Raw genomic sequence first — 13605 nt, 5'->3', positions numbered from 1 at the left:
TGGTTTTTTAAATTATTTGGTTATTTTTTTGACAGTAAATACACTACTCTAAAACAAAACAAACATGACTGTTAAATTTTATAGAAAATATTGTTGAAAGAATTCATCTTTTCATTACTTTATTTTAAACATTTTACATAATTTTGTATTTTTTTGTTTTTAGGCTTGATATACAGTCATACTTAATAAAGTAGAAAATGCATTCTGATCTGATTTGTTTATCAGATCAGAGGGTTCCTCTTAAAAATAAATAACATTAAAGGCCACATGTCTATTAAAATGTTTATTTATTGGTCTGCTGTAAACATGTCTATTCTTGAATTTCATGTTTTCATTGGCTTCAAGCTGAAAATAATCATATAACAGAAATAAAGTCTTGAAAAACATCACTCATTAAGTATCTACATATATTATGTTTTTACTTAATAAATTGATTTACTGAAATAAAGGAACCTTTCATCTAAATTCCAATTCATTGAACATGACTGTACAGCATTTGCCATATAAATGTAGTTAAAAGGTACTCCTTCCCCCGAAATAGCAAGGGAAAACTTTTTAGGCAAGACTCTCTAAATATCTTTTATCTGACAAACTTCACTAAAGCACACAACTTTAGGACCTCTCTACAATGGATTAAGACTCCCCTGTCTTCTCCAAAACCTTCATTAACTCATGTAAACATACCTGGATTGCAGCCAAATTTGGAAAAACTCCTTGTTAAGGCAATAAATATGCTGTCAAACCAAAAAAAGTTGATTGGGACTATTTTCTGTCTGCTACAATCTAACACCAATTTGTTTGAGAAAAATTGTTACTTAGGAAATGAGGATTACAGGCAAACTTCTTACAAAACTTCCCTCCTCAGCTGATGAGAAGGAGGCACAATTAGCCTTTTCCAGGGATCTCCAGAACATAATTTTTGATTCCTTGTCTTTTTTTATTATTACATGTCCTGTCTGGCAGTGTAACACTAATACTTTCGCAAATGAAGCATTCCTGTGTTCGCATTAGTGCTCCACTTGATATGTATGCAAAAAAACTTTATTGCATATTATTTTGGAATTATTTCATATTCAATGGACACAGAAATGGAAAGGTAAAAGAGAAAGAAAGGAAGGGAAAAGGTCACAAAATAGACCAGAGGAAAAAGAGAGGGCAAGTTAACATCCTCGGAGTGTGCTTCTACCCCTGCAGAAAGAGATATAGAAATAACAAAACCAACCAAAAAAAGTACCACAGGTTCAAACAATCAACGCCTTTGATAACATTAGTGAAATGTTAACATAGCTAATACAGTATTGTTTAATTCAAGCTGTATTTAGTGACAGCTAAAGCTAACTACAGGGTTTAACTGTGTAGAACTGCATCTATAAAAACCCTGGATCCAAGCACCTGATTGCTGATTCCTTGTCAGGTCACTTAAACATAAGTAAAACATGTTAGAGTCCACTCAGTTTACTAAAGCAAAAAAAAAAATCAAGACCTTGTATTAGCTTTTAAAATGTGTACCATTAAAGAGAGTGACAAAATGCACTACATTGTAAATGCATTATAATTTGCTTCTAAAGATATATCTGACTTAGCATAACTACGGTGTTCCATAAACACACGTCTTTCTGCGTCGGACAGTGCTTCCAATACACTTTACATCAGTTGTTCACATTAGCATATTTAATCTCGGACTTGTAAATCAAGAGCTCTACTCATCGCTCACATGGGCATTGATATCCCCCAGATGACACCCCTCCCCTTCCAGGACACCATCCAGAGTCATCTGAACTGTGGTTGGGTGCGTAAGTCCAGGCAACACGAACACCTGACGTAGCAAAGAGGCTACCATCTTGCCCCACGGTTTATTGCACAGTTGAAACAGCGGGAGAACTTTCACACACTCTAACTGAGGCAGTGGGGAGTGATCTACACTCCAGAAGACCTCCCCAAGAGACAACAAAGACCATACACATTTGGGTGATTTGGCCTCGGTCCAGTACTGTGCCGCTAGCTGTCTTCACCATAAACCGAACACCATGAAACGCAAGAAGCTAACCATGCTTAAATTACCTTATCACTATTACCAGTGGAAACAAATAGATTTTCAGTCCAATTGTAGATTCAGTTATATTGTACTATATGTTAAAACTGGTTTTATGCCTTGCAGGTGGACGTTTTGTTCCGGCAAAGCATCAACCCTGTCAGCCTTCCTGCTTTATCTGCCATCGTGATCTTGAATGACACAGTTTTGTGGACTGGCAACTTTGGAAAGAGGAATGCCAGTGATCCTCTGTCAGGCCCACCCAGTGAATATACCATCTACAGGTTAGTTCTGCACATAATGGTCTTTTACACTGTTTATTTGTACATAACAAGAACCTGATTTTGTTCGTTTAAGGTAAATTGTTTATGTTTTATTTTGTTGACGGCTGTATATAACTTTCTTTCCTTAAAGTTTTAGTTTCCAAGTATTCTCTGAGTAATTTTTTCTCTTTTGATTCACTCATAATTGTGCTAATATATGGAATGGTAAAGGTGACAAAATTTAATAAATACATATATCAAAAAATACATAAATGTAAATATGTAAAAACCTTGAATTTAAAAAAAAAATTACCATGAAATAATAAAATGTAAAATGAAATAAAATGTACCATTAAGTGCTCCATTAAACAATTAAATGTACCATTAAATTGTATTAATTATGTTAATTCAATTCCATTTTATAATATTAATATTAGAAAATATTTTACACTGTATTGAATAAAGAAATTGTATATTTAATTATTCAGTGGAACTTTTATTGGTACATTTCATTACATTTCATTATTTCATGGTACATTTATTTATTTAATGGTGTACTTACGTTTATTCATGTCATATTTATTTATTTAATAATGTTCCCTTTAACACACCATACTAATTGGAACATATATATATATAAATTAAATGAAAGAAAAAAAATCATCCTTTTAACAGGAATTAAAATAAAACTTGCTTGTAGATTTAGAATAAATAATTGATTCAGTTTGTAGCAATTAAACGATGCTTGAGGGTGGTGCATAGCCAATAAAATAACAAGAGATGTTATGTCCGAGCTAATTGAGGTGAATTTAAGTTTAAATCCCACATAATAGGAAAGTAAAAGTAAAACTTCCTTCCTCTGAGATCTAATGCACTGGTCTCTTTAAAATTAAGTAAACATCCTGTCCTCTTATCTTTGTGCTTTGAGAAACCTGACCCAAAGCAATCAATGCCCAATAATCAAGCAGCAAAGGAGGGATCTTCCCACAGCTGCCAAAAACAGCAATTAACACATGTGCATTAAGTTTCTTGTACTGTAACTGTATAGGCTTCCATTGTGTCACGAAAACAACTCTGACTGGCACAATGCTAAATGAGAACAGTAATATGGAGTCCTTGGAGGCTGAGTAAGTGGCTGTGGCCGTTCTTTAGCAGTTAAGTAAGGACACTGACCTGATAAGTTGGATTGCTTGGTCTGCAGCAATATTTATTTAGGTGTTGTCTTTCTGTTCAAGTAACATCTAATCAAACTTAATGAAACTTTGGAAGCCGCAAATTTTCATTTTTGTTTTCAGTGTCATCTCACTCTCTTTGCGAGATCAGTCCCATATCTCCAACCCCTCTGCCATATTTGCAATAACTATTGGTTAAGAAAGAACAAGATTCCAATTTACTATAACCATTTAACATGACACAGTATTATTTACCAATAAAATATTATAAAAATGGAGAGAACATTCTACAAGTGTTTCTGTCTTTATACTCTATACAATTGTACTAATTATATTTTATCATACTGATAGAAGGAAGATAAATAGATCATTGACCCCTCCCACAACGGTATCATTGAAATCAATGGCACATTTGATTAATGTCCTTGCTTAATTGGACGACTATTTAAAGAAAGCATTGACCTTCACTGTGCACAGGTTCTTGGGACAGATCAATTCAAAGCAAAACAAAGCCAGCTCACGTCCCAGTATGTGCCATGTTACCCAGTTAACCCTTAAAAAAACACATGACATTTAAAAGTTGGAACTTAAAGATTTATTGATGTACCTTCAGGGTAAATGTAGGAGCACCCACTAACGAGTGGGATCTGTCCTAAAAGGACAGATCATCAATTACACGTTTTTTTTGCCAAATGTGCTTTTTGTCACGGCGGGCGGGTTTGCTCCATACAGGGTTTCCTAGACAACGTATTTTTGAAGGTGAGCTTAACTTTGCGTCTGGATGCTTGACATACAAAATGGAAAAAATATATTTTTTAAATATTTCATATATTGTCCCTAAAAATGTTTTTTTTCTGAGTTGCTTTGACTGTAAATTTTCCAAATATATGTTTATTTGGATTTTATATTGAAATTCATTATCTATTCATTTTATCAATTTGCTGTATCAGTGCCAGAAATTGTCCTATGGTGTGACATGAAGGTTTTTTGGTATTATGTTAAAATGGAGAACTTTTTTTCTAACTCACTTCAACAAACATTTTAAATCATAACTGTGTTAATAAGTAACATTTCTTTGTGAAAATCTGGTGCAATTTGGTTGATTTTTTTTTAAATCATCATACAAAGGACCACATACTTCCTTAATCTTACAAGATATTTTAGATTAATTCTGTTAAACCTTAATACAACTAAACTAAATGACTTGAAACTCTTGCTGATAGTAATGCCTTAGTGTTCTATTGATATTTAGTTGATTGACCACTAGCAAGTCTGTTGTCAAAATTGTGAATGTAGAACCAAATAATGTGTTACGCTATATAATAAACTGCAACGTGCCACTATCTATCAATACTAGAAGTGTTTTTTTCTTTATTATTAATATTTTACACTTAACAAAACAATTGACAACACAGGTTACCTGTAAACATCAAATGCTTAACTAAAATCAATTAAATAAGAGCAGGAACAATAATGGGAAACTACTAAAACAACAAGCAACAGGAACGTTTTTAAAAATGTGTGTGTGAATTTGTAACAGTGATATCTTGCAGCTAAAACAGAAATGTAATTGCATTAAGAAGATTCACATGAATTCATTGAATTTACATACTTTTTTTTTTTTTTTTTACCACATTTAACTTCATCCGGTAAATTGTTTAGTGTTTGGCAGACCTGTTAATTAGTTCTCAGATATTGTTAAAATTACACTGCAGCTGTAAAACACGCCGTCTGCTTTACAAATCTTGGTGAGTGAACCTTTGTTGTTCCATGCCGGCTTTAAATACAGCGGCTTGCAGTCTTGTTTTTGCTTTTGCTGAAAGCAGCGGCTCATTTGTGGGTACTGACAGAAGCAGCTAAGGCGTCTACAGTATTGGTGTGATTTACTACTTCCAACCACAGGGCACACTTTTGGGAGAACCAAGCCATCAATGTGAGTGATTTCATCTTCCTCAACCCCAGCTGGCGACTAGGGGTGTAACAATAAGGTGATTTGCATCAATATATCAATTAAATTATAAAAGATCCAATTACATTGATGCAAAATGGAAATATTGATCCATTTTGTCATTTTCAAGATACGCCTTTATTTTAAAATTCACAAGACATGAGATTATAGTGAACGGGTGACCAATTATTATTATTATTTTAAAATAAGATGAATGCTGTTTTTATTTAAATGCCTGATACCTGTAAGAGCTTAGAAATAAAATGGTCAAATCCTATTTGTGTTTTTTTGTGAGCTGATAATGTAAATAATAGCGTTAGATGGGCAGATCATATCGCATCATATTGATCACAGACTTGTAAATTGAATTTAAAATCGGATCGTAGCAGACTTTGTGATGTCGACAAATATTGTATTGTCATCCAAACAAATCGATATAACATCGTTTTGTGATAACGCTGCTGATTTACACCCCGATTGGTGTACAGCTCGTTGGGGGACTGGAGATCTTCACCTCCATGGACAGGGTTGTCAAAAATCCGTTGAGGGCTCCACCAAGGAAGCGACTTCACACTGAAGTGCTTAATTATTCCATTTTGTTTCTTCTCTTCACACCTGTTAAAGAAAAGTGTTTGTTGAGCAAGACTTTTTAATCATTTATTATCATAGTAATAGTAAATAATAGTACTAGTAGTCATGATATTCTGATGCTGTTTGTGGCTGTTGCTTTAAACCAAAAGGTACAACGGATTGTAAAGCGCATTAAATATTCTTCCCAAGTATGTAATATCACTGCACTGCAAAAAGGGAACTAATAGTAAGTAAAATTTTCTTGAAATTAGTGTATTTTTCCTTGATTTGAGCAGGTAAATAAGACTATTTGCCCATGGAATAAGAGTTTTTCACTTAAAATAAGCACAATTCACCTCCATCATCTTTCTTCAAGTGCAGGATATCTAATTATCTTATTCTAGAGGTAATAATATTCATTACATTGGCAAATTATTTAGCTGCTCAAATCAAGGAAAAATATACTCATTTCAAGAAAACTTTACTCACTTTTAGTTCCCTTTTTGCAGTGCGTTCCTCCACATACATAGCTCTTGCCTGAGAGGGAGAGCTATCCTGTCATGATTTAGTTGTTTTTTTGGGGGGGTTTGGACTTTTCCGGACTTGTCTAGAATTAGCTCTGTCACCTCTCAGTCACAGAAACCCTCCAATTAGCTCAATCCATTTCTCAGTCACCAGTCATCAGCCCAGACCAGCTCCACCTGCTGCCACTAATCAGTTCCTACTCTGCTCACCTGTTTCCCAGCCTTCATATACCTGCCTCACCCTGCCAGATCATCTTGTCACCTCACTTGTGCTCTGCTGCTGAGGTGGTTTCAGTTGTTTTGTGCGCAATCTGCCTCTGATCAAGTCTGGTCCTGTCTGCATTGAACACTTTCAACAAACCCTTTTAAAACATACTTAAATTCACCTACAACTGCAACATAATCCTCTCTGTCAGGAGGACAGAGTAGCTGGAGTACACTGCCCTGTGTCTAGGCCAAAATAAACTTAACTTTTGTATTTAATTAACTCACTAGGTTTATTGTTGCTAGCGCGGGCACGGCCTTACATGAATACACTTCTAGTTTAGACATTACAGTCAGGCAGTCTTGTAGACAGCTCAGGGGGCCAATCAAGCGAGAGGCACCTGGCTACAGACCTCTGTACCGTAATGCTCTAAATATCCATTGAGTGCAGCAGCTTTGTTGCTAACCAACAATTTTGACATTATGCATTGTTGTCAACACTTTTGTTGATATTGATAACGCAGAGTAATTTTATTTGCACTGAAAAACTATCAAATATTTAAAATTTATTTGGAAAATTATCTCTTATTTGTAAGGGAACAAATAAGCCGGACAGTCGCTCCATATGACATTTTGATGTTTGGATAAATATTCTAGGTAGGAATCAAAATCCACTTGAATCATATTTGGTATTATTGTTCTATATATTGTCAGAACAACAATATTTAAATATATTTCTTATAAAATATTTTTTTATAAGTGTGCGACAGTCAGAATTTTATTTGTCAACCACCCATCTATAAAACCTAAGCTGAGGGGGGGGGGGGTCGACATTTAAATTTTTTTATCATTTATGTGTTTTCCTAATAAACATCCAATTTACTAACAATATTTACTCTGTAAGTTTTTTATACCCTAAATATTGTCAACAGCGTTTATTTTTTGAGACAATATAGTTCATTCAAGATTACCTTTCTATTCGTTCAATGTCAACAATGCTGTTAATTTCTTGAATTACTTCACACAATAGGCAAATTGTCATTAAAAATGAAATGACGTATAACAGAATCAAAATACAAACTGCTTCATATTTTACTAGTTTTTAAGGAAAGATTTGACACTGGAAAATAAAGCTGTTGATTAAAACAGATTTAGCTTCGCTCATGTCATTAAAACTTTGTCTAATTGCGTCTTGATAGGCATTATAATGTTATGATACTTGAGAGCCACATTCATCGTGGCCTCAGGATTAGTCCTAACACCAATATAACAATTTCAACACTACCCCCTGCATCCCTATGAGCAGATGACAAGAAGATGATTGGGCTGAGAAACTAAGAATAAGAAAGACTTTCCAGTGTAATATATGGATATGTAAAACACCAAGAAAGAATAAAGCTCAATGAGTTTAGTTCTCTATCTCCACCTGGCACCTTCATTTACTCATCCAGTGCTAAGTCAGAAAACATTTAGCTGGGTGAATGCACTCTTCAGCATTGAATAGTTTGCCTGTTTAACTTGTTACCTGCTTGTCAGATTTATTAAACAAGTGGTATGTATTTGAAGGTGTGCTGTAGCTGTCCAACTAAATGGTACACCCGTGGAGGCCTGAAGCCCTTTTATGGGTTAACTTGTTCATAAACTGGTAAAGGCAGATTTCTTTTTAGTTGTTTGCAGCAACAGAATCAGAATCATCTTTATTTGGGCATGGTTGTGTGCACAATCAAGGAATTTCATTTTGGCTACAGCGCTCACAGCTACAGACATTTAGTATACATAATATTAAGAGTGTGTTTTTTTGTTTTTGTTTTTTGGGGTTGTTTTTGTTTTTCTGTGTAGAGAAAAGAAACAGTAGGTTGCTATTCTGTTTCACAGCAGTGAAGCTAACTATTCAGGCTGTAAGGTGTCCATTGAGCACATCAGAGAGACGGCCTGAGGAAAGAAACTGTGTCGGAGGCGGATGGTTTTTACAATGGCGCTCTGAGCGCCGACATGAGGATAAAAGTCTAAATGTAGTTTGTGCTGGATGTATGGGACTTTGACATTCTAAGGTGAAACATTACCAATGCACTGCTAAATGTACAATCTTTTTAAAATGGTTATTTATGGCTCAACTGCAATAAATGTCTGTGTAGACATATGCTGAGAGAAAATATTGTTTATCTGGTGAAGCCTTGGGGTATTTACATGTTTGATCTGAAGGTGTAAATTAAATCTGCTCAAACTGAAGTTTTTCTGATTAGGTAAATGGTCAGCCTACAACACTTCTCACCTCTCACAATCTATTTTACATATGTTTAGCAATGTAGGATTATAATTCAATGTAAAGTGGTATTATCTCAACATAAGAGAAAATGTGATTTACTGAAAAAGACCCAGTAAAACAGTCTAACATGAGCACTCAGCACAAGACACGTTTAACATTTTCTATAAGTAGTCGACAATAGTACATCAATTCTCGATCATAAAAACTAATATTTATTGTATTGAAATAAATTTATTTAATTTCCCCCAACTACAAGTGTTCCCCCTTTCAATATATTGCTCTTGGAGAAAGGTAAGAGAGACCGGATCTGTCAAAACATTTGGCTTGGTTCTGCATCTGTGCAACGAGGTCATTCATGTACATGTGGCCTAGACACAACAGTGGCATGTGAAAAAAAGACAGCAGAAAGAAAAGAGAGTAAATACAATCTGTGGATTACTGTCATGATAAAAAAAAGGCTTTTCTACATTAGATTTAAAACCAATCACTATGCCGTCTTGTCTGTCTTTCAGAATTGCCAGTTTATCGAAGATTTTCCCCACGCTGATGCTCTACAAACTGTGGGAGGATGGAAAGATCGCCTCCTTAGATGACCCACTGGAAAAATATGTAGACAATTTCACTATAAAAAACCCTCTGGGAAAAACACGAGACTCTGAGTTAAAATATGTGACAGATGGCCTCATATTTCTAGACAGCGGAGAGGTACAAATTCGCTCCTCCTCTGTCACCCTGCGCAGGATGGCAAGTCAGCTCTCAGGTTTGTGGATTCAGCAGGTTAAAAAAAAACCAGACAACTGCTTTGGTATCAAACAGAACTGCTGCTTGTTTATTTCTCAAACGCCACACTTTGCCATTTTACAGCAACTGTGTCAGAGAGGTTTCTCTGCAAACTAGAATTGCCTTGGTGGCGCATAAAGAGTCACCTGTTTATCTGTTCAGGTCTTATCAGCCTGTGATGCTTCAGGTAACTGAGTTATTCTAAAAGAAGAAATGAGAACAAAAAATATTCAGAAGTAGTATGTCTCTGAGTATCATTATGTGCCTTAGTTTGCCATCAAGGAATCAGGGCTAATCATGTTCAGGGAACTTTATACTTGTCTCATAGTACTGAAGTGTTGTTTCAAGACAGGACAAACAAACACTGCACTGCAACGATAATTTAAGAGAGATTTCTGAAAATCCTTCCGGCAAGATGGAAGACGTGTCTAATGGGCACAAAAATATGTTTTTCTTTGCTTCTCTCAACCAGTAATTTGATTGTTTTCATCAATCCTCTTACTTTGTTGTGCTCCAGGTCTGCCCAGGAGGCTCCGGGCAACAAATTTACTCTGGAAAGGCAAAACCCAATCGGCAATCAATCTATTACAAGACGATGTCCTCGTTGCAGATCCAGGGACCAAGTAAGGCTTGTTTCATAGTTCAGGGTCAAACATCAATAACCCTTAGGGCTCCAGTCTGTAGTCCTAATTCACATACTAACACTAAATAATTTGTATTCAGTATATTCTTTAACTGTTATCGAGTAGCAATGCTAGTTGCCATAAAGAGAGACTTGTTACATTTTATCTCTGTAGGTCGTGATTAAATCCCCAGGTGGGAAGCACATTTGTAACCACAATGCATTTGCTTTGACGTATCATGCCTATCTATGCAACACACAACTCCTTCACTGGATTAAATTTCTCTTGACCAGATAGTGTTTCACCACTTCTGTCTTTTTCAAAGCCTTTCTCAATTTCCTTTTGTCTGCTCTCCTCCTAGGTGTCACTATAGTAACCTCGCATTCTCTTTACTCGCTCATGTAATGTCTGAAAGAGTGGTCGGCGTTGACTACCAACGGTGGGTCACAGAAAACATCTTGGATCGATTGGGAATGGAAGACACCAGTTTTGAGCTGACCCCTGGGTTGCAGGGCCAGTTTGCGGTGGGAGTGTACTCCAATGGAAAACCGGCGCCTCTCTATGATCTCGGCTGGTATCGGCCTTCGGGTCAGATGTTCTCCACTCCCGCCGACATGGCCAAACTTGCCATGGTGCTGCTGGGTGCTTACCACCGTAAGCTGTTGGAGCCAGACTCTCTAAAGATCATGTTGAACCCACTCTTTAGGTGTGATAAGGATTACTTCGCAAACCGTACTGGGACACCTTGGGAGGTAAATGAGCTCATGGGCTACGAGATGTTGAGGAAAGATGGTGATCTGGACGGCTACTCTGCCACGTTCTCCCTGGTTCCCAGACTGAAGCTTGGCCTAGTGATCCTAATGGCGGGCAGCAGGCCCCAGAAACAGGATGTGGTCACAAAGGCCTACAGCTACATTGTTCCAGCAATCGAGAAAGCCTTCAGAGAAGCCAAGAAAATTCTTGTTGCTCCTCCAAATCCAGATCCTTACGTTGGCTTTTTCACATACAGCAACATCACTTTCTACGAGATCAAAGCGGGACCCGACGGAGTTCTGATTATGCAGCAGTTTGGTCCTCAGATTGAAGAGCTGATTCCAGAGAGGTACAGGACAATAAAGCTCAAGTACCTGGTTGAGCGGGTATTCAGAGTTGTGTTTGATAAAGAGTACCCTTGTGTTTTGAGAGTGGGCAAGGCTTCCGTCTCTCTGGAAGCCCAAGATGGTCAGCTGTTCAACTTCTATGTGTTTAATAAGCAAGGTTTGTCTCCTGGCTTTGATGCACCGGGGCTAAACACATACAATGTGGTGAGAATAGCCCGCAGACCAACCTTCACCAGCTGAGGAGCAGCAAAGACACAAAAATGAAGTCATGCAGGGGCATTGAATACTGAAAGACTCACCTGAAAGAAGAGAGGACTCCAGCAGTATCCCATGGGGAAGAACTCTTGAATGAGAACGGATAACAAAGACAAGTATTTCGCACAAAAATTCCATAACTTGTTTGCTGGGTGGTGTGCATGAATGTCGTCCTCACACTGGTCCTTTATCACACATCTGAGCTAAATGCCCACACTGTGGTAATTCGGAGCTTTTGCTCTTCCTGCCTTCATTTAAACTGCTCTCATCTCTTCTGTTAACGTTTCTCTAGAAAACAAACAGAAGCAGATCAACACTTCTTATGGTGGGTCACATAAAAAATGTACATATGTAATTTTTTTTTCAAACAGGGTTATTTGTAAATAGGATATTAGGCTCTTGTATTTGTAAATATTGTGTATTTCCAGTCTTCTTGTAACAGGTTTATTTATCAGTCTTACAGTTTTAGAGGTGCTTATTTAAAGTTAGAAACGATGCTATCTTATTCGACATTACCACAGGACTAACCTTGCCTGCAAATTGATTGGTTTTTGTGCGCTCACAAACACACGAGACACCATCTCGTACCGCTCCCACTTCAATCGTTTGTGACCAAACCAATCACGTTGCAGTTTTATGTTTTAAGGCGGGACATAGAGCTGTGACGAAAGCCAGAGTTGCTGTTCCCACAGTCGAGCCAACTTAAACATGACAGCGCAGGAGGGACGCACACGTAGCTACTGCTATCACACCTGTTTTGTCAGAATCCACAATTTCTTTGAAGAAGACCAGTAAGAGGTGCTGGATAAAAGATGACAGGGTAACTTGTTGTGGTTGTCTCATGGATACAGTGATTGGCTAAAACCAACCTTTGGTGTTGCTTCGTCCAATCAGCTTAGAGAATTCTTCTGAAATTCCCTCCTTTCCACAAATGGGTTCAATGGGAGCAGTTCCAGATTGATAATGTACATAATGCAGAGTGCTATAAATTATCAATCTAGCTGGCCAGGTTAGTGTAGGACCACCAGGGCTGCAGCTCTCACTGTCTGTTAGCTTGTGGTAGCTGTAACAGAGAGCAAATTCATTTAATAACTTTACAAAAGCAAAAGAAATCAGTATTTCATATGGATAAAAGATGACAGAAATAAAATAAATACAGATGAATTTGATTGCGAAGGCCAGTGTTGGATTGTACCACAGCAAAGTAACTGTATAAAACTCCATTTAATAATTGATTCAAAGGTCACATTATTTTTTGTGATGCATTCCTTAATTTCTGTCATATGGCAACTTTTTTGGCCGATCGAGTGTTTTCTATGCTGTTGGTCCTGAAGTTTCTGTTGTTTTCTGTGATGCTGGTTGAAATATGGATCATAACGTCAATATTTATTATGTACTTTTAAGGTTGTCTTCTTGGAAATAAATATTGCCCTTGTTTCAGTTGATGCTAACAAAAATTTGATTTTACTTGACAAGATGAACTCAATAGTGCAGACTGTGTGGGATTGCCAGGCCTTCTCCCCCACCCTCCTCATGTTTCACCACCTTGTGATGGCATAAGGATGAAGCAACCAAACAGCAACTTTGCACCAGTGAAGGAAAAAGTGGGGTTTTATGTGGAGTTAGCAGCAGTGTTACAAGAGAAGAACGAAATAAAAAATTAACATAGCCAAACCAAATCGTTGTCCCTGCACAAGCCAGAGTTACTCCTTCAGCACAGTTAGCTGCTTCAGAACGTTATCAACGTCATGTGTAATTGCTCTGACGTTGGGATTTTGTTTATCATGAATTCAGTTGTTTTGTTTTTGTTGTGATTTGCCAACCAATCATTTTTATTGTAAGTCTGGACAGCAGTTTTCTATGCTGGA

The 13605-nt window shown here is 36.9% G+C and overlaps 1 protein-coding gene across 1 annotated transcript; it reads left to right on the top strand.

The window, feature by feature from the left end:
* Positions 1–1714: 1714 nt before the first annotated feature.
* Positions 1715–13182, top strand: lactbl1b (lactamase, beta-like 1b). Its single transcript, XM_036151934.1, has 5 exons — positions 1715–1789; positions 2159–2316; positions 9492–9739; positions 10277–10382; positions 10744–13182. Exons 1-5 carry the CDS (start codon positions 1715–1717, stop codon positions 11720–11722), a joined length of 1566 nt encoding a protein of 521 aa, XP_036007827.1. The 3' UTR covers positions 11723–13182.
* Positions 13183–13605: the final 423 nt, after the last annotated feature.

The sequence above is a fragment of the Fundulus heteroclitus genome, chromosome 20 (genome assembly GCF_011125445.2).
Source record: "Fundulus heteroclitus isolate FHET01 chromosome 20, MU-UCD_Fhet_4.1, whole genome shotgun sequence".
NCBI classification, from domain to species: Eukaryota; Metazoa; Chordata; class Actinopteri; order Cyprinodontiformes; family Fundulidae; genus Fundulus; species Fundulus heteroclitus.
This window is presented reverse-complemented; position numbering and strand designations above follow the sequence as displayed.